Source organism: Anas acuta, chromosome 1 (assembly GCF_963932015.1).
Source record: "Anas acuta chromosome 1, bAnaAcu1.1, whole genome shotgun sequence".
Taxonomy (NCBI): Eukaryota; Metazoa; Chordata; class Aves; order Anseriformes; family Anatidae; genus Anas; species Anas acuta.
Genome location: NC_088979.1, coordinates 9,243,507 through 9,262,963, shown reverse-complemented (window position 1 = coordinate 9,262,963; position 19,457 = coordinate 9,243,507). Strand labels below are relative to the sequence as shown.

Here is a 19,457-nt window from a genome sequence, read left to right as displayed (position 1 = left end):
TTGTTAACCAAAGAGCATCCTTCTGTGAGTGTCAGTGATCTAAATTCTTTTATAACTAAAACCTGATTTTTATCTCTTAATCAGGCTTTGAAATTTCAAAAGAAGGCAAGGCAGAAATGTTGTAAATACTCTATAATAAAGTTTGAGAAGCTGCAAGGTAAATTTCTAGCATTTCTGAATCATGAATAAAATGTGAAATGGCACATTACATGCTGAACATGGCATTTTGTAATGAGACAAACGACTCAATTATCTAATTATTAACTAATATGCTTCAAGGAGAATCTGTAGGAGGGAATTCACTTAGCCGAAATGTGAATGGGATTGCTATGTTGTGCATTGGGATGTGCGGCACAGAGTGTGTCATGACAGTAATAAATAGTGTGTTGGTATGAAGTGCAGCAGCTGATAGGCAGGGTGCAGCTTGTATTTTGTTTCACTGACATTATAACCCACATTTCTGCAGCTCAGCTGAGGTCTTGCTCTTCCTCTTTTTCTTTATTTAAACTACATCTTGGTAAGAATGGAGATAAAGTGTCAGAGCTTGCTTAAAAAAGGATATCAAGATGCTTTTTATTTATATAGTTTGTGACATTTGTACCAGATTAGTCCAATATACACGATAACAGAATAATATTCCATGAGAGGCAAGTTTTGTACGGAGAGGTAATATCTTTTATTAGATAATGAGAAACAGCCGGAAAAAAAAACAGGCAGGCTTTCAGGCATGCAGAGCCTTCAGCAGGTTTTACAAACGGGCAGCAAATTCAAAGCAATGAGCAGGGAATGAAATAATATTCCCCGTTACTTTTTAAAGCTATTTTTTTCCTTGAGAAATGTACACATTAGAACGGCTTGGTAAATTAATAGATGCCCTCCTTCCCCCTTCAGTTTTTTAAAAGTTGATTTACCTTTTCCATACAAAATATTGTTTGTTTTTCCAAGAATTCATCTTGCCAAAAATACTGTCTGAAAGCCAAAAATATCACTTGCAAATGCTGTCCCCATTGCATATTAGGATTTGTATGTCTCCAGCTTTCTTTATCTTCTCCTGGCTGGGTTCCCGATGTAGAGTGTATTTGCAGTAAGAGGCTATGGTCTCTCCCCTGGAGAGAGAAAGCACTTCCATCATGCTAGATACAGTCCTGGGCAACTCTAACTGGGAAAAGAGATGAACACATGGGAAAACTCTACTGGTCACTGTGACTTGCATGAAGTACTAAATTTTATTTGTATATACATGCACACACACTTTCTCCTACTTTCAGCATTTGGACTTTTTACTACATTTTAATGTTGTGGGTTTTTTTGTTTGATTGTTTTTTTTTTTTTTTCCTCTTAAGATTTCAATATGCTATCTTTAACAAGTTTGGATTGAAAATGCTTGACCATCTCTGAGAGTAAAATTCGGACAGTGCTTTATGCAAAGCATCATTGTGTTTCTAGTAGTTTGAGGGGAACCTTTCTCTGTCGAAGCTGATAAACAATGGATGGCTGCTTGGATCTGTGACTTACCTGAAACCAGAAAAATTTGACTTGTGCTGTACTAATTGAGTATGAGAGAAAGCTTCTCTGCTGGGGGGGAGAGCCCAGGACTGTGAAGCCAGATAGGCATGGTTTTGAACTGTAGGTGTTGGACAAGGGGAACTCACTCAGGAGGAGAGTTTACATAGAGCTGTTGACAGATTTTTTTAGTGTTGAAAGGGTAGATTGGGGGAGAAGAGGAGTTTTGGTGATTATTGGTAGCTGGAGTTTTGCTGAAGTGGCTGCTGTGATGATTTTAGTGGGTTATTGCTGATAGCTAGCACACCTAGAGTGTCTGAAAAGCCTCCTCCTGTACCAGGAAATGACAATACATCAGTGGCAATTTGTGCTTGTCATTGCAAGAAGCAAGTTGTAGGACCAGTCCTTCCCATCAATTTAACATTCCCTTATTCACTGTGAGCTCTGTAAGTGCCGTTTCCTCAAGGAAAATGCCATGGACACCCACACATGGTTTCAAAGAGGAATCTGAGATGCTTTACTGTGCTCTGCCAAGTGGCTGGTGCCAGCCTGACAGCACAGGGCTTTGCCTCCAGGATTTCACTTTTACTGTGTTAGCTGACTGTCTCTCGAGCTTAGCTCTGACGGGTTTAAAACAGAATAATATATAACTAAAGGTAGAAGTTTTTATAACTTATCTTATTTGATGTTTGCATTTTTTTGTAATGGGTTGAGGAGATTATGCTAATTGTGCCCCATTATTAATGAGCATGGAAATGAAATTTTCTCAGTGTAGTTTCCAAATAAAATAACATTTCATTAATCCAAAAAACTAGTTTAACAATAATACTTCTTTAAAAGCCTCCCATACCTCTCAAGACATATGTGCCACCATGTGCCATTTCTGCATTCAGAGGGCTTTATTACTTCTGTGCCATTTTGTATTGCTGAAGCGGTGATGGTGCATCCATGCATTGCTATGTGCAGGTCGTGGCGGGTAGCTAAAGGAATCAAACATTCAGATATCTAAGGGCATCTCATAGTTAGAAGAATAGGCAAAATAACTTTTTTTTCAGTAAAGTACAACTGAAAACGTTTCCTTACAGTGATATGAGGAACTGTGAGATGTAAATCATGTTAAACCACTGGTTCTTTGTTCTGGAAAACATTTATCAATGTAGTATTATGTAGTAACATTTTCAAGATTTTCTGGCCCATTCAGGGTTGGGAACAATTGTTCGGTTGACCTGATATACTAAGACATTTAGTAACAGACTTTCTGTCATGTAAACACGTTTATTTAGTATTTCATGACATTCGTAACACTATATTTAACAGGTTGAGACAACAAACCGATAGAAAATCCTGCAGCAGATTTTAAGAATCTGCACTATAGCTTGTACTGCAAATATATGTATTTTTAAGAACTTATTAAGAGTAAAATAAAACTACTCAGACTAGGTTATATGTAGTAGTTCATCTTCAAGGAGTGGGCTGGCTTAAGTACTCGAGAATGGCTTCTCTAATTCAGATATAAGAAGAAATAACAGGATTGCTCACAGCAGGGTGAAATTAAACCAAACTTCTGGTTCATTTCTTGATATCCTGTGTGCATTAGGTTTTATCACCTATCCAAAAGAAAAGAGAAAAACAGTATCTAATGGCTCATTTCATTTGCCAGTCATTCAAATGATTTCCTGCTAAGGTTTTGATATTGCCCTTTGAGAGATGTTATAAGATTGAAGTCTCAGATGTGATTAGATCTTCGGAAGAATTCTGCATTTCTTCCCAGTGGATCATCCCCAGTTGACTAGCAAAATTTATATAGAAAATAGGATCCAGCTGAGCTCTGATCGCTTTATCCTGTGTTATGCTTCAGTGCAAGAAAAGAACTTGCATGTCTTGTCTGAGAGAGACAGGCAGCTGAAATCACAGGAGAAATGATTTTTATATATAAATGGAGTCCCTCAGTACTTTGTTTCATCTTTTCTTGGACGAAGAGCCTTGTTACTGTTATTTGCAGCATTTTGGTTTAACTAAGTGGTCAGCTAGACAGGGATTGAAGGTATTTCCACCCCAAGGAAGTGTATCAGTGCTGGTGTGTCCAAACACGCGTCTGGATATTCTTTGGATTTCAGCTTGGCTGGCTCTCAGCACAGGCTGCAAGAGCAAGGTAGCACCTTTAGGGTAGGTATTCCCACATTTTAGCTGCAAAGAACTGAATGTTGATGTCTGTATCTAACAGATGCTGGGTTGAGGTCAAAGAAGCTTGATATGCTTAGTGACCTCACTAAAAGAGGTTAAGCCTCAGCGATTAGCAACATCATTCTCAGCTATGTTTTGAGGGAAGAGGGTACAGGACAAAGGCTGGGCAATCTCAGGGCTACCTCACATTACAAGGCAGAGAGTGTACAAACATTAACAAGGAAACTTTTTGCAAACTCTTTTGTCTTCAACATTTTCCCTTCCCTAACCCAACTAGGAAAAAACAATGTTTAGCCAGCACAGCTGGCACAAAGACTATGGCAACAGCACAAAATACTGATATTCAGGGTAAAAATGCATCCTTTACACACACACCCCAATACCCAGACTTGCTGATACAACAGTAAGTGAACTTCAGTGTGATTTTTAAGAAATGAGGCAGCGCGAAGACTTGGAACATACTTAGCAGTGATGTCTGTATAGGGGTACCCTCATCTGGGCCAAAATCTGCTAGGGCTTCCCTCCTGTTCTAGTGTAATGGAATAGAAGTGCTTTGTACAAGACTGGCCTGCTTTGTGTTTTGGGTATGCAAAGCATTTTGTGCATCATCTTCCTCCCCCCAAAAAAACAAACAAACAAAAAAACAGTAGCTGAAGATAAAATATAATCTTACCTACCTTAAATCACCCCTTATGTTGCAGAGGGGATGGGTTCATTAGGTCTTGAATCCAAGTCTCATGGTATCCACTGGCTCCCTCCAAAATCTCATCCTATCTCCTTCTATCGTTCTATTTGGGAGGGAGTAAAGAAGATGGAGACGGATTTTCCTCACTGAGAGAACAAGAGGCAATGGAAGTGAAGTACAGGAAATTCTTTTTAAATGTAAGAAAAAAAATTCCACTGTGAGGGTGCTCAAACACAGGAAAAGGTTCCTCGAAGAGGTTGTGGAGTCTTCATCCTTGGAGATACTCAATTCCCAACTAAACAGGACCGTGAGTAACCTGCTCTCGTTCCCCCTAAGCAGCAGGTTGGACTAGGCAATCTCCAGAGGTGCCTCCCATCCTCTATCATTCTGTGATACTGTCAAGTTATTATACAATGAAATATTTGCATAGTTGAATGTAATAATGAAGCTGTGTCTGTAGCAGTAAGAGGGTAAAATTATCCCGTACATAGGGTCTAAACTGAGACCAAATATACAGAGACAGAATCCCCAGAAGAAGTTCCCAGAGCCTGGTGGTGTTACTGTTACAGTGGTTGCAAAATTTTAGCCTTGGAAGGGATTAATTCTATTATTTTGTGGTTGACATTTAAGTAAGTTTAATTAAGAGTGCTTGTAGTTTGTTCAAATGAATATGTATAAAATATATAACTCTTACAGAACTGGCTAAAAATACCAGTACACATATGCGTGTGATGCATATTGATGTTTGATAGATTTGGTGATGCACACAATGGATGGAGATGATGTGACTGTTAGCCCAAGAATGATGCTCTGGAGTCATGACAGTTACTTGCATGAAGGCATCAGCTCAGTGCTCAGCAGTAGTGAAGAAAATAAAATCATTAGGAGAAAAGCAGAGAATAAAGCAGAGGAGAAGCAGAGGAGATCACTGTGCAGCTATGTATCTCTGTGGTGCTCCCAAGCCTTGAATCCTGTGTGCAGGTCTGGCCCTCTTGTTTCAAGGTTACATTAGAACTGGACAAGCTTCAGGAAGATATTCAAAACTTGAAAAGGCTTCTAAACAGGGATCAGCTCAGTATATGAAGACTTTTTAGTCTGGAAAAGAGAGAATTCAGGAAAATGTAACAGTGGAGTACCAAATCATGCCGGAAGTGGGTAGCGTCTGACCACAGTTTTTGCCAAACTTTTGGCAGTCAAATGCAGACACTAGTTCAGAGCAAACATAAGGTGATGGCTCTTTATTCAGGAGGTGAGGAACACCTTGGGATTCCTTGACAGAGGCTGGGGGAGAGACAAGGAAGTTTACATGGAAGACTGAACAAGTACTTCAGGGAGAAGTCAAAGAAGACAAAGAGAAGAGAAGACAAACCACGTAAAGCTCAGGGGATGACCTGTGGTAGAAATGGTTGGAGGCTAGGAAAGTGACAGCAGAATGGACTTGCCCCATGCTGATTTTTCCATAGGTGAAGCGTGTGAAGCAAGATACAGGGTAGGGAGCCCTTGGTCTGACCCAATACAGCTGTTCTGATTAACTGTGCCTTTCCTCAGCTTTTTACCTGCTGCAGTAGTATTGCCATGATTGCACAGCTGGATGGTAGCTCCATTTCAGTGTTAAAATCCTGTGTAGCTTTTTAAAGCTTGAGCTTTTGCTAGTTCCTGTATCAGATTGCAAATTACAAAGAGAGAACCAGTTGAGTCCCCCCCTGCCCATACATAATTTTGAGAGTCTTTTTTAATGAAGGTAAGGGTGTTTTAGATCAAGTGTCGTGACTTTATATTAAAGCCAAAAAGGGGTAGACCTGGTGCCTTACCAGTTCTTGTGGCACGTTGTGAAAGAGGAAAGTGGAAACAGAAAAGGTAGTTGAACTTCCCTGTATTGACTCCTGTGGAGTTCAAAGAACAAAGTACAGCCCTTTGTGGCTAAAGGAAGCAATTGGAGAACTCAGTGCTTACAAAATTCAGTGCAAATAACGTTTCTTTCATAGCATGTATTTATAAAGATATTTTAAGGTTACCTTTATTATTGTTAATGAACCCTGTTTTACTGTAGCACTGTGTAAGCACCATATTGAGGGATAAACTCTCCTCTGATGAAAGAAATAGTTTGCAAATATAATACATCCATGAAAAAAGAAGTCTCATGATTGAGATACTGGGTTTTAACTTTGAATGTCTAGCTAATTCCCAGCTGTGGCGGGGAGCTGCTGTGTAACCTCTAGAAGGATTTCTGACAGTACCAAGCACTGAGACTGCTTATGGTTGGTGTTGTGTCCCTTCTCTTCACTGTCTGGCAGTTCAGGTTAGGCATAAACAGCATAGACTAAATATGCTCCTGAGCATCTCCTTTGCTGCTGAAACAAAGCAGGTGATGCTTTTTTCTTCCCATCATTCACCTTTCAACCTTATAAGGTTCCTTGAACAAGAGCTGCCTTTTACTGCCTTTTATTCTGTTGGCTGATACATGAGTATGCACGCACAGTAATCATGCAGTATGTGCGGTTGTAATGGAAATGAGGGAGGTCTCGTGAGAAACAAATCTGTCCAAGTTAATTTTGGCATATGAGGTGAGGCATTTTGAAGACATAAGAAAGCACCTGCAGGGAAAGGATGAGCAGATAAGCTGGAATCAGGGAGCGAGAATGATTTCCAGCTGGTAAGCACACAGCTCGAGAAAGAGGAGGAGCTGACTGCTTTCTTAGAAAGTAAATGCAGGTTAGGAAGAAAAGCTGAGTGTGCAGAGACTTCATGTTTCAAATTCACTGCTGCCCTGTGTAACGATTAGTTGATTTCCTTATTTTATTCCCTCAATTTAAATAAACTAAAATCTTGCTAAAGGTAATGTTGAACAGAGGGTTGATGTCTATTTATTAACCTAGCTTAAAAAATAAAGAGACCACTCTCCTTTCTGTGAAAGCTTCTCTATTTGACTTAAATAAATATAATCTGCAAGTCTTTTTAATATAATTTTCAAGTTTCTGGGTTTTCTCAAGCTTTGAATTTTATGAGTAGTTCTGTAAGTGGTGTGCTCTAATTAGTCTTCTGAATGACTAATCAGGAGGGAAGGAAATGGTAGTACAGAAACAGAAGAATTAAACTGCAGGCTTAATGGAATGAGAATCACAGAAGTTTGTTGGTCAAAAAGACAGGCTTTTTATATCAGCAAAATATACATGTATATGTTTTAGGGGAATTCTGAGGTTTATGATGAAGTCTTCTGGAACCTTTAACATTACTTAATTGTTTTAATCTGATGGAAGATATCTATAGCATGGACTTCTGACAAGAGGAGAGAAGTGACACTTCCTTTGCTTGAGAAACTTTGGCCATTAGTAACTCGCAGGTCAAAGTAAAATATTGGACATTTCAGTTTTATGCCATCTTGTTGCTCAGCATGTTTTTTATAGCCCTTCACTGGCAAAGGCATCTTCCTAAATAATTTTCCTTTTTTTTTTTTTTTCAACACACTGAGGAAGTACTTATGACAGCATTTCCAAATTTACAGAGCTTGGGAACAAGGCAGATTAGTGGGTCTCAAATCCTTTATAATGCTGCTGGCAGTTTTCAAAAAGCTGGCTTAATTATTATTTTTTTATTATTGCAAGGTGCTGAGGAGCTATCGATAACACAGAAGATCCTCCAGACCAATCTGCATTTTGCATAAAACCAGGCAGATGTTTTTAGGCAGAAATTATGGGGCTTGCAAATGCACATGTAGTGAAAGATGAAACTGAGGTTTGTGTCTCCAATGAAAGCAGAAGTGCTAAGGTTAATTACTGAACCGTGATCGCAAAATATTCAAAGGTATGTATGTAGAAATATGGATAGAACTTTTAGTAGACAAATAGGCTTCTAGATCACAATGTTCTGTTCTTTATAATTTATGAGGTTATTTTGTTCTTCCATTCCTGTATTGCTTTCTAATCACATTTCTGTTTGTTCTTATTAACTTTGATTTTAAAGAATAATGCATAAAACCAATATTAAAAATCCTTATCCCATAAAAAAGCAATTACTGTCAGTTTTTCAGTGTTCCTAATTGAGTTAATTATATGGAATTCAACGTTTTTTATTAGAGTATCAGAGTGGTCTAAAGCTGCTGGGTGAAAAGTGTTTGGGATAAACAGATAGTAATATCTCAGACTTCATTTATGTACTGCTATGACCCCATACTTAAAGACCTGTCAAACTCCAAAAGAGCAGGAATTTGATTTTTCAAGACCCTTGGCACTCAGTGGAGTGACTTTGCTATTTTTTTTTCTGTGAGGTATTTTTTTAACAAGAAAAGGAGCAAGGAAACAAGATGTGCAAGACCTGACTTTTAAAGCCAAACCTGATACAATTGCAGAGAGCATTACTTGGCAAGTTATTTTGGCATCATCTTGCAAGTGTGAAAGGAATTAGAGCTTCAGAGGCATGACATCTTGGAAAAACAAGGCCACTGCTCCCTGTGAGACAGTATCTATGTCTACAGAATGTAATGTCTGATATCTATGTCTACAATAGTAATGTGTTTTAATTCACAGGGACCTTCCATACAAATTATTTTTCTTTGATATTTCTTTATGATACTAAAATATCATAACATTTCCCTTCATCTCTCTTTCCACCTCTCTAACAGTGTATGCTAGAAAAAAAGGAAACTTAATTTCATAGCCAGTTTGAGTGGATTTCAGACCATGCACCCATTATTGCTCACATTTTTCTGACGTTATTGTTTGCTCTCCATACTAAACATAATACCCATTCTTACCTAAGAATAACATTGGCATACATATAAATATTTCAAAGGGAAAATTTCACATGAAATGCATTCTTCTATCCTTGGAAGTTGGTAAACTGTTATGTCAGAACATATTTTATAAAGATATTTCCCGTCTGTACACCTACCTGGGCAACCTGCTCTAGGGAACCTGCTTTGCCAGGGGTTTGGACACGATGATCTCGAGGTCCCTTCCAACCCCTACAATTCTGTAATTCTGTAATATTAGGACGCGTTTATTCTGAGATTCAAGAGTTGACTTGTGAATATTTTGAGCTCAGGTGGGAAAGGAGGAACAAAGAGTGAAAAAGTGAAGAAGAATTATGTGAGAGAGGAAGAAGAGATGTGTATCAGAGGACAGATTAAATTTCTTAAGCTCTTCATGACAAACTTTCTCTCCTCCTTGATAGTCTACAACCTTCACAGGGCATAGGATTGTTTTACTACATCCAGTCCTAGTCATCACAGTTAACTATGCTACACGTTCAGCTAAACATATACGATCCCAGTGAGGTGGCATAAAATTAACTGAGGACTTCTTGCCAAGCAAAGATCTAGAAGAAACTGTAGACCTAAAATGAAAGCTAGAAAGAAGTGGAGACACTCAGTATGTTGACAAGACAAGTCTGGGCATAAGACGGGACTGTGAAACCATTCTTCATGTTCAGCATTCTTGATGAGAATATTGACCTGTGGGCAGACATACGGAGGACTTGGTGAGAGTGACATCTACAGTGTCACACTGAGCAAAGTGGCAAAAAAATCAATTATTATTGATAATAGTAATAATAATAATTAGGACACTAATACAGACAAACTAATGCAAAATACATCCATTGAATGAGAGAAAGATAAGGTGATTGCAGATTTTCAAAAGTTTTTAAAAACACGGTTGAGTAAATCTTATTCATGTTTTGTTAACAAACCAGACCAACACCTAGCAGGGAAAAAAAAAAATAATTTTATGTACTAAACTGTAGGAAGTGAAAGAAAACACTCAATTATGGGAGATGTTTCAACATCCTAAATTATGGAAAGGATAATAAATAAGAACAGGAAATGCAGCATGTCTCTCTAAAATAATCTGAGTAACGATAAGACTGTTTGGGACTTGGTTTATGTCTCTTGATCAAATAGTGATTGGAAATAAAAGTAGTCTAAAAATGCTTTTCTTAGTTTCATCAATTTTCAGATTGTTCATCTCTTATAGTACGGATTAAAAGAAAAGATCGTCTTTAAGTTACTTGAAAGCCTCCAGCAGAGGCCAACAAATCTGGTAAAAGGCCAGGAAGGCATATGCTGTAAGGAGAGGCTGAGGAGCCTTGGGGTGCCCAGTCAGGAGAGGAGGAGGCTGTGAGGAGGCCTCACTGCGCCTGGCAGCCCCCTGAGGAGAGAAGCGCCAAGGGAGGTGCTGCTCTCTGCTCCCTGGGACTGATGGCTGGACATATGGGGACGGAATGGAACTGCACCAGGGGAGGGTCAGCCTGGGCGTGAGGGAAAATTCCTATGCCGTGAGGGTGGGCAGATGCTGGGACAGGCTTCCTAGGAATGGGATATGATATTCCTTTGGGAATATCATAGACCTGAAGGGAGAATCGTGTACATCAGGATCCTGCGGGATAAATTAATCCTAAAAGCTTCTGTTCAGTGTGATGTTTCTCTGAAGAGCATTTACAGGACATGTAGGATACATGTACAGGAGGAAGTTGTAGGATGTATGTGAGATGAGGTGGAATGCTACCATATAGTATAAATGTTGCTGTGGAAAAACGAGTAAAGTCATATGGTGGAAAGAAAACACATCTGCCTGGGAAATTTGCCATAGTGAAGAAAAAAAAACACACAGCAAAACAGCAGTTGACTTTAACTAGAACATGATCCAGTAGGGGAGCTGTTTAGGCCAGTTTCAGATGCCTTGGCTGCCTTAACTCCAGTTCTGGCCAGCCCTGTCACATTACTATTCAAAATATTTTCAAGATCGCAGCTTGTTGAATTGAATAGTGGAATGAATCTGTCTGGCCTGGATCACGGAGAAGGGGCAGCAGCATAGGAAAAAAAGTCAGGGAACGAAGATTGGAGGTAGACTATGGCTCTCAGCCTGGGTCCTGTCTGTCTCAGGCAGGCAACAGCATGGGACACGTCTGCACCCTTGGCGAGATGTATTTTGTCTCTCCTGAAGAGTTGTAAGCCCTTTGCAACATCTGCCAAAATGGTTTCACACACTTAAATGTAATGTGGTGTCTCCCAGTGCTTTCCACTGCTATAGCACCTGGCTATGTGCCCTGAAAAATGCATAAATCAGACACCCAGAAGACATTGTATTAAACAAATCCTTAATTGTGGTTACTTGCACCATGTTCTGGAGGTCAAAACCCTTAAGTCATAGAGGGAAGTCCTATAGTTCAGTGTTTGCCATTGAAAACTTCCTCTCCCTCCTCCACCAGGTGTATTCAAAGGCTGTTCATAGAAAGCCTATGTATAAAGGGTACCTAGACTGGCACCAGTAACTTGACTTGTGTTGGGAAGCATGAAAAATACACTAAGATTCCTGAGATGGTAGTGGTGGAAGTTAAAGTGCTCTCTCTGACACATACACAGTTAGATATTTTGCAGTAGTTAAAGCTTCCTGAAATCTTTCAGTTCTTGTCCTGTGTCTTTTGAAGATCATAACGTGTAATCTGTAAGGGTGACAGGTCATGCCTGCATGCAGCACATTGCCACATGCCAGACAATGGGGAAAAAAAAATCTCTGCATCTTCCTAAAAGTTCAAAAACAGGTAAAAAGTAGTTGTAATGGCAAGCTTTTTGTCTAGACAATGAGCAGGCCCTTCTTTGAGAAGCGCCAAGTGAATTTCATTTCCATCTTTACAGTATTGCATTTATCATTGTCTATCACATCCAGTCTCTGTCCCAGTTAGGTACAGGGAAAGCTAAGAGCTTGGATTCTGAAGATGTGGTAAGAATTTTGTAGGTACAGGCGTTTTCAAAATTGAATTTGAACAGATGTGGGATGAAGATACTAAGTATTAATTCTCATTTCGTCACTGGTGGATCCTGGAGTTTTCTGTGGGATATTTGCAAAACATCTTAGCATGCTGATAAAAGACAAGATCAGACCGTCAGAGATGCTTTACCTTTTGAATTTATTAGAATAAATATCTTTGAAGAATAATCTTTGAAGAATAAATTCTTCAAATTAATATAATTTTATGAAGTATGTTGTTTTTTTATTTTTTCATTTAAATGGCTACATAACAGAATTGTATCCAAATTGATGCAGTTACGGTGACACAATATTACATAAAAAAGTGATGTTAGGAAAACTATCATATACTAAACTGCAAGAAGTGGGAAGGTGGTTATGATTCCTTTCTGGTGTTGGAAGATTTAGCTTTGTTAATTCTCTTTCCCTTGATTTCCTTATCTGTAAACCCTTTTTAGAGGATATTTTGAGATACCTAGGAATGCAGAGGAAGGAAGGACTATATTTGTTCTACAATTCAGTTCCCAGAAGGAGAAACATACATGGAAGAGATGGCTAGTTTAGAGAAAGCCATGGTACAGCTACTACACACACCACAGACTACAAACAGTGGCTCAGCAAAGGAGTGAGGCTTAAAACCTGCAGCTAAAGCCTTCAAGCCTCAGTGACATGGTATTGCAGGAAAAGTAGGAGATGCAAAGGTGGGAAGGGTATCATCAGGGTCCAGGGTTTCTCCGTGCTGCTAGATGTCCGGTTAAATACAAGTTGCAGATGATGGAAGGAAGCAGAGCGCGTCCCATGCTATGGAGAGCTGAGGGGCAAGCTGAGGAGATTTGACCTGAATAGGAAATTCCCTTCTATCCATAAGTCTAGATATTGAGATAATTTTGACCAGGTTCCCATATTCCAGAAATTGAGAAATTGATTCTGATAGAAACTCCTACAGATCGCACTTACACATTGCGTGTTGCACAAAACAGCTGCCCCTGAACCCACTGGTCAGAGAAGCTACGTTACAAAAAGCTTATCTATTACAGATGACCCTACAGTGCAGTTTTTGAAATTCATAGTTGTGAACAAAAAGTGATCCAGTCTTTCAGCCCTCCTTGGAAATATCCATGAATCAGTTACCTAAGGACTTATGTTGTGATTTAATTTTAATTAATTAATTAATCTTCATTTAGACTACTGTGATTTTTGAGTGCCTGATGAATTTTTAGTTATTCCTCACTCTGTTTAGACTAAATTCTTCAAGACAGGGAAGGTTTTTTCCTGTCCCTGATACCCAGAAAACTTATACACAGGCCTCAGAAATTTATAAGCCATACTTGAATTCAATACTAGATTTTTAAAAAATGAAATTTTGAAATACTAGTAAAAGGGTTTACAAGAAAGAGTAATTTCTAGTCTTAGTTTTGTGTGTATGAATATATATAGATTTCTTTGTTGTAAATGTAGCTTGGCCCTTTGCTAACCAGTGCTGCACGAGAGAATTCACGGATACTACTGCTTGCTTACTGGTAGCATAAACATGTACTGCAGAGTCACAGCCTGGGTTTGTTTTTGTTTTGTTTTCTTCTTTGTCCTGACAGAAAGATTTCGGGATTTACTGCTTCTACATTCAAATCAAGACACAGAGATTCTGCCCATCTTTCAGCAGAGGCGCTATCCCAAGTAAGTAAGATTGCCTTCTTGGGAGAAATAAAATCTTTATCTATTTGCAGCAAAGGAATTTGTAGCTCTGTGCATGCTTTTGCTGTGAGGTCCTAAGGCAGAGCTGTCAAGGAACCACGCTTACGCTGAGCTCTGCAGTCTTTCAGCAGTGTCAGGAAGAAGCAGACATACTTTGCAAGCGTGCCCAGCTGTCGGGGGGAGGTGGTGGCAGAGTGCAGACATTTAGCTGCCTGGATCAGAGCCTGGTGGAGCTTTGTTTCACTTGACACTGTGTGTTGACATAGGCAGATGTTTTGTCAGGCTAATCCCCTCTCTTGTCTTGTGGGATTCCATCATTTATGGTGACAGATTCCCTTGGATTTTAACAGTCTCTTCTCTGAAAGCCTATGAACACTTAAAAACTTTTTTTTTTTTTCCTGACACTTTTAAGGATAAACATGCAAGTAAACCAAAAGAACGGTGTTGTGTGTTTAGGAGGTCTTAGATGGTGTAATCGTAATGAGTATCATGGACTAAATTTATTCTTTTTCTAAATTCACATGCCTGAATGAAACAAGAGATGCTGCTTGTTGTTGTATTGGTTACAGAATCACAGAATTTCTAGGTTGGAAGAGACCTCGAGATCATCGAGTCCAACCTCTGACCTAACACTAACAGTCCCCACTAAACCATATCCCTAAGCTCTACATCTAAACGTCTTTTAAAGACTTCCAGGGGTGGTTAAAAGAAACAGTGACTTTCAACTAAGTCTTGGAAAGAGGCAGGGAAGGGAAATGAAGAAGAGAGTCTCTTCACAGTAACTTTGGCCAGACTGAGTGAAGGAAGGAAGATAGTATGGGAGGAAAAGAGGGAGTAAAAGAAATGTTTGGAGACAATTCAGCAACAACAATGAAAATCAGTGAAATTGTTTATTTTAATCATTATTGTTAACTGATTCCTGAAATGCATGAAAGGCCAGTGGAGTTATTTGTTAAATATAGCTCCTAAAATCCTACAACTTCTTTTTTCTTTTAAAAGCATGCAGCAAATAAAGGAGCTGAGTGCTGAAAGCCAGTTACCTCTTCACTGTAAATATTTGAGGATAAAAGCACTCAAGGGTGAATCCTGATTCTGAAGACGGTGAAACTCTTCCACTGACTTCAAGGGAGACAGGATTTTATCCCCCTGGTTTTAGTGCTTGCATTATCTATTGTCATTCTTTTTCTGGAATACCATTCAGGTCTAATATATGTCACTCTCAGAGATACCTTAAGTTGATAGACTGCTCTGCTTGTTTTGCTACGACTTCCATTTACTACCTTGGTCCCTCACCCTTTGGAGCATGAAACAGTTATTTTTCCACAGTTGTAAAATGCTTTGCTTGGCTTAGTTGTTTTCACGTATGGTATGGATGCTGTCAGACTGGTCTGAGAAACTGGTTTATTCTACCCATCTGTATAAATCATTCCTAAGGTGTCTGACTTTAAATTTTTGCATACAATTTATTGCTAGCATTGTTGGCTAGTATGGAGTATAGTAGTATTGTTAGATCTATGGGTGAATGAGTGTCTGTTGCCATCTGATCATGGGATGTTCCAGCTCCTTCAAGATCATACAACCAATATTGTGGTATGGAGCTGTTTGAAGTTATGGTGGCTTTGTGTCACAAAGTGATGCCTGTTTTCAGCCACGTTATTTGGCCAGATTGTGATACCCTTAATAAAGAAAATCAGCCATACTTTGGCATCTAACTGAAAGAAAAGTTTGCATATAAGCAATATATAAGCAATAGATTTCTATTTATATTATCATTAATTGGTGCAGATTTGCTTGCTTGCTACAGAAATTCATCGTTTATTATAGTTTATTTACAGGCTGGTTGGAGACTATTGACGTGTCCTAATTTCCCCAGGGGTTCTCTTGTAAGCGAAATCTTTGTGTTCAGCAAGGTAGAAAAACTGTTCATCTTCATAATATATGTTGTCTTACTCCCATTTCATTTTTTTCCCTCTGTATGCTCATTTTCATTAAAAGGTCAGTCAACAGAAATCAAGATAATGAACAGACTGATGTCATAAATCAGTGTTCCTTCATTGGCTTCAGCTGAGCAATAGTCATTTGTACTACATAAGGAGCAAGGTCATTTTAATAAGGCCTTGTTGTGGGGCACAAGCTGGATCTTGTAATCCTTAAGGACTTCCTAAGAATATGGAAGGTTAAAAATAAAAGGGAAATTGTAATAATGACCTAACTGAATAGCTTAGCAGAGCTTGGTAGGTAGAAAGGGCAAAAGTTTGTACATATTTGGGAAATATATTCCTAAAGAAAGGACATGGGAAAGAAAGATAGATGTTCAGCATCTCTCAAGATATTCAGAGTTTTAGTAATAAAAGTTACAGGCAAAATGAGTAAACTGTAATCCATCAGTTTTTGAAAGAAGTAGAAACCTTGACTTTCTGGGCTGAATTATGTTCTTGTACATTTGCTATATTAAGATCTGATTGCCTTCCCATGGAACAGCAGGGTAGTTTAAGGTCCATGTTTGTTCTCAGAGAAAATGTCTATTCATTGGAATGGCTGGAAGTAGTTTCCTAGAATATGCATGCATATTGTTCTGGATTTGCTGGGTAAATGTGTCAAAGAAATACTCTTTGCAATCCTTGTTGATGTGGGAAGAAACCCCAGATCTTTTGATGGTTTGTGTTTGCCTGAGTTTATTTTGCTGGTCATGGCTTAACCAAAGAGGAAGTATGTGCTTTGATACATAGGGCAGGTTATGGAGAAGCCTGAGCTTACTAAGCTTCAAGCTTGTAAAGCCACTGGGCACATCACAGTGCTTCCGTGACTTATCAGTATATGTCTCAAGTAGCGTGTCATCATGAGCACCAGCCTATGGGCTTAGATGCAGCACTACACAAGTACATCTGTATAGCATCATAGTATCATTCAGGTTGGAAAAGACCTCCAAGATCACCTCGTCCAGCAGTCAGCCTGGCCAGCAGTATGCTTCCTCTCACTTTTTATTATGAGCTTGCAGAGCAGAAGGAGCTCAGTATCGCCTTGTGCTTCATTCACATGACGATGGAACTGTGTAACTGTGTTGGGGGGAATTCAAATTATTGGGGAAAGGATAGGAAAGTATGTTCTCCCATAAATGCCTACAGTAGCATTTCTTACTGTAACATCCTGCACTTCATGTAGTCACAGGTTATTGAGCTAGGGGGACCAGTCTAATCCAGGCAAGTCTTTTCCATACCTCAAGTGAATGTCAGAGGACAAAATCAGACATCACTTGACCCCTCGCCCACCTCATCAGGAAACTGCCCTATCCACAGAGAGAAATGTTGGAGGACAAAATTGATCTCCTAACTAAATTGAAACCATCACCACATCCGTGAGGATTCGCATTCCTGAAATTAAGAATAAACCTTCAGCTGTGGGCAGCCAAGCCAGCAGGGGCTCATGAATAGTACCCGCCTGAGAAGAGTCTCGGCCTTTGAACCAAATTGCAGACATGCTTGCAGCTTGTTCCTTTGTTCCCTCACCTCTATGAGCCTGAGGTGGACTACACTAACACAATCAGAGCTGTAAGCAAATTCAACTTGTTGCAATGAGTCTTCATTCCTGACCAGTTGCTTTGACACTGAGCATTAGGGCTCCTAAATCTCTTTAAAACATTTTAAAAGCTGGTATCAAACTTATGCTTTTCTTGGTTGCCTGCTTAGGCCATGAGGTTCATACCATTTGTCATGTGAATTTACTCATAAAATGCCAGAACTGCTGAAGTGATGACACATGCTACAGGGTGTTGATCCTGCCAAAGACAACGTTGTTATGGTCATTAATAGGGCTGTAGGGTCCTGCATGTGGCAGCGAGTTTAGTGCCAGCAGTATGGGCCTAAGTCGCTGACTGGAACCAGGGTGATTTCCTCTCTGAGCTCCAGGGGAGATCACATGGTGGCCTTGACCACTACCCTGCAGATGGGCCTGGTATGTCAAACTGGACAAAAAGAGACAGAATGGTAAGGGAAATGTTAAGTGTGAGAGTGAGGAATTAGTTTGGTAGGTTAAAAAAGCAGGAGAGAGGCCGACTCTACACGAAACTCTGCTTGTTGCCCAGAGAGGTTGTGGATGCCCCATCCCTGGAGGTGTTCAAGGCAAGGTTGGGTGAGGCTCTGGGCAACCTGGGCCTGGGTCCTGGGCATCCCTGCCCATGGCAGGGGGCGTTTGAACTGGATGACCGTCAAGGTCCCTTCCAACCCAAACCACTCTGTGATTCTGTGACTGTGATTGTGAAGAATGGGCCAGAAACCCTGTTGGCGTTACAGCTCTAATGCAAATTTCTCAGTATGCAAGAAACTTGAGGGTGCAGCTGCACTTTATACTTTCAAGATACTACTGAAATCCTCAAGTATGTGTGTGTTTTTTTAGAGGGATTATTTGCCTTTTTTTTTTTTTTTCCCTGAGAAATATTTGCAGTCTTCATTCTTATCTTCTGTGGGCTTGGTGGAAAAGTTCTCGGATGATTCACAGATTTTAAGAACAGACGGAACTGTTATATTCTAGCTAATTTGAGTTCCCTTCTTAACATAAACCATAGAGCATTACCCTATAATCCCTGCAGCAAGCTTCTGGTTCAACCAGAGCATAAATTTAGAAATACATCCAATCCTTAAATTGAGACATTAAAAACTGGAAAATGGAAATGGAAATGGAAAAAGGTTTGCAAATGGAAAATTTGCAAACCTTTAGATCTGCTTTTTTCAATTGTTAATTATTTGATATATGTATAGAATGAATTTCCTTAGCTTTAGTTTCCAATCTCTGTTATTTAATTCTATCATTTTCTGCTAAGTAAAGGAGTTCTATACCATCTGAAATGACACCTCCATTAAAATGGTTAGAGATCATTTAAAAACATATCTTTCTGTCAGACATATTAAATAGATAAAACTTTATTACAGGGCAGGATTTACTTAAAAGGTCTCTAATAACTTGTGTTCTCTTTTTAAACCTCGTAGATTCTCTCTCTCTCTCAACATGGAGAGGAATTAAGAAAGTATTTTGGTAACTATTTCCTTAATGTTTGTATACAGAAATAGCAGCACTTCTTTGTAGTCAGAGAGACTATGTAAGTTTCATATTATCTTATTATTTATATTTAAATGGAATGACAAGGTGTTGAACTTTGGAGAAAAAAATGAACTTAGAATGTAGCAGGTGTAATAGAATCTTCCAAATACATTTGCTTTCCATCTTTCATAAGCTTCCAAACCTTTCTTTGGCATCTAGTCTTGGTAAATTAAAATAGACTTTGTGTGTGTGTAGCAAAGTGCTGGTCATTTTCATGTCACAAAGCCCAGAAAATCCAGGATCCTTGTTTCTATATATATGTCTGCTTAAATATATATTTTGAAGGTCATCTTTGAAAAGCTGCTGAAATTTTTAGCTCAAACAGAGCCAAATCATGTTATTCAATTCTCGTCATGGAGTAGTCTAGACAAATAGGCGGCAGAAAGTTAGTGCCCTTAACTGTTGTGCCATCTGGTCCCCAATTGCTACTCATTTTAATGATAATGGATCTATGATGGATCCATGCCAATTTACTACAGGTTGAGAGCCAAGCCAAGAAGCTTATGATATTTCATAAATAATAGCCCAGGAATAAATCTTGTATCTTATTTGTAACT

At 39.1% G+C, this 19,457-nt stretch overlaps 1 protein-coding gene across 7 annotated transcripts in view; it reads left to right on the top strand.

The window, feature by feature from the left end:
- Positions 1-19,457, top strand: part of NOX4 (NADPH oxidase 4) — a 122,589-nt gene that overhangs the window by 58,894 nt on the left and 44,238 nt on the right. For all 7 annotated transcript variants that reach the window (XM_068668686.1, XM_068668510.1, XM_068668573.1 and 4 more), the window contains one exon: positions 13,707-13,788. In XM_068668686.1, the coding sequence (XP_068524787.1) occupies positions 13,707-13,788 (82 nt within the window). The remainder of the gene's footprint in view (positions 1-13,706; positions 13,789-19,457) is intronic.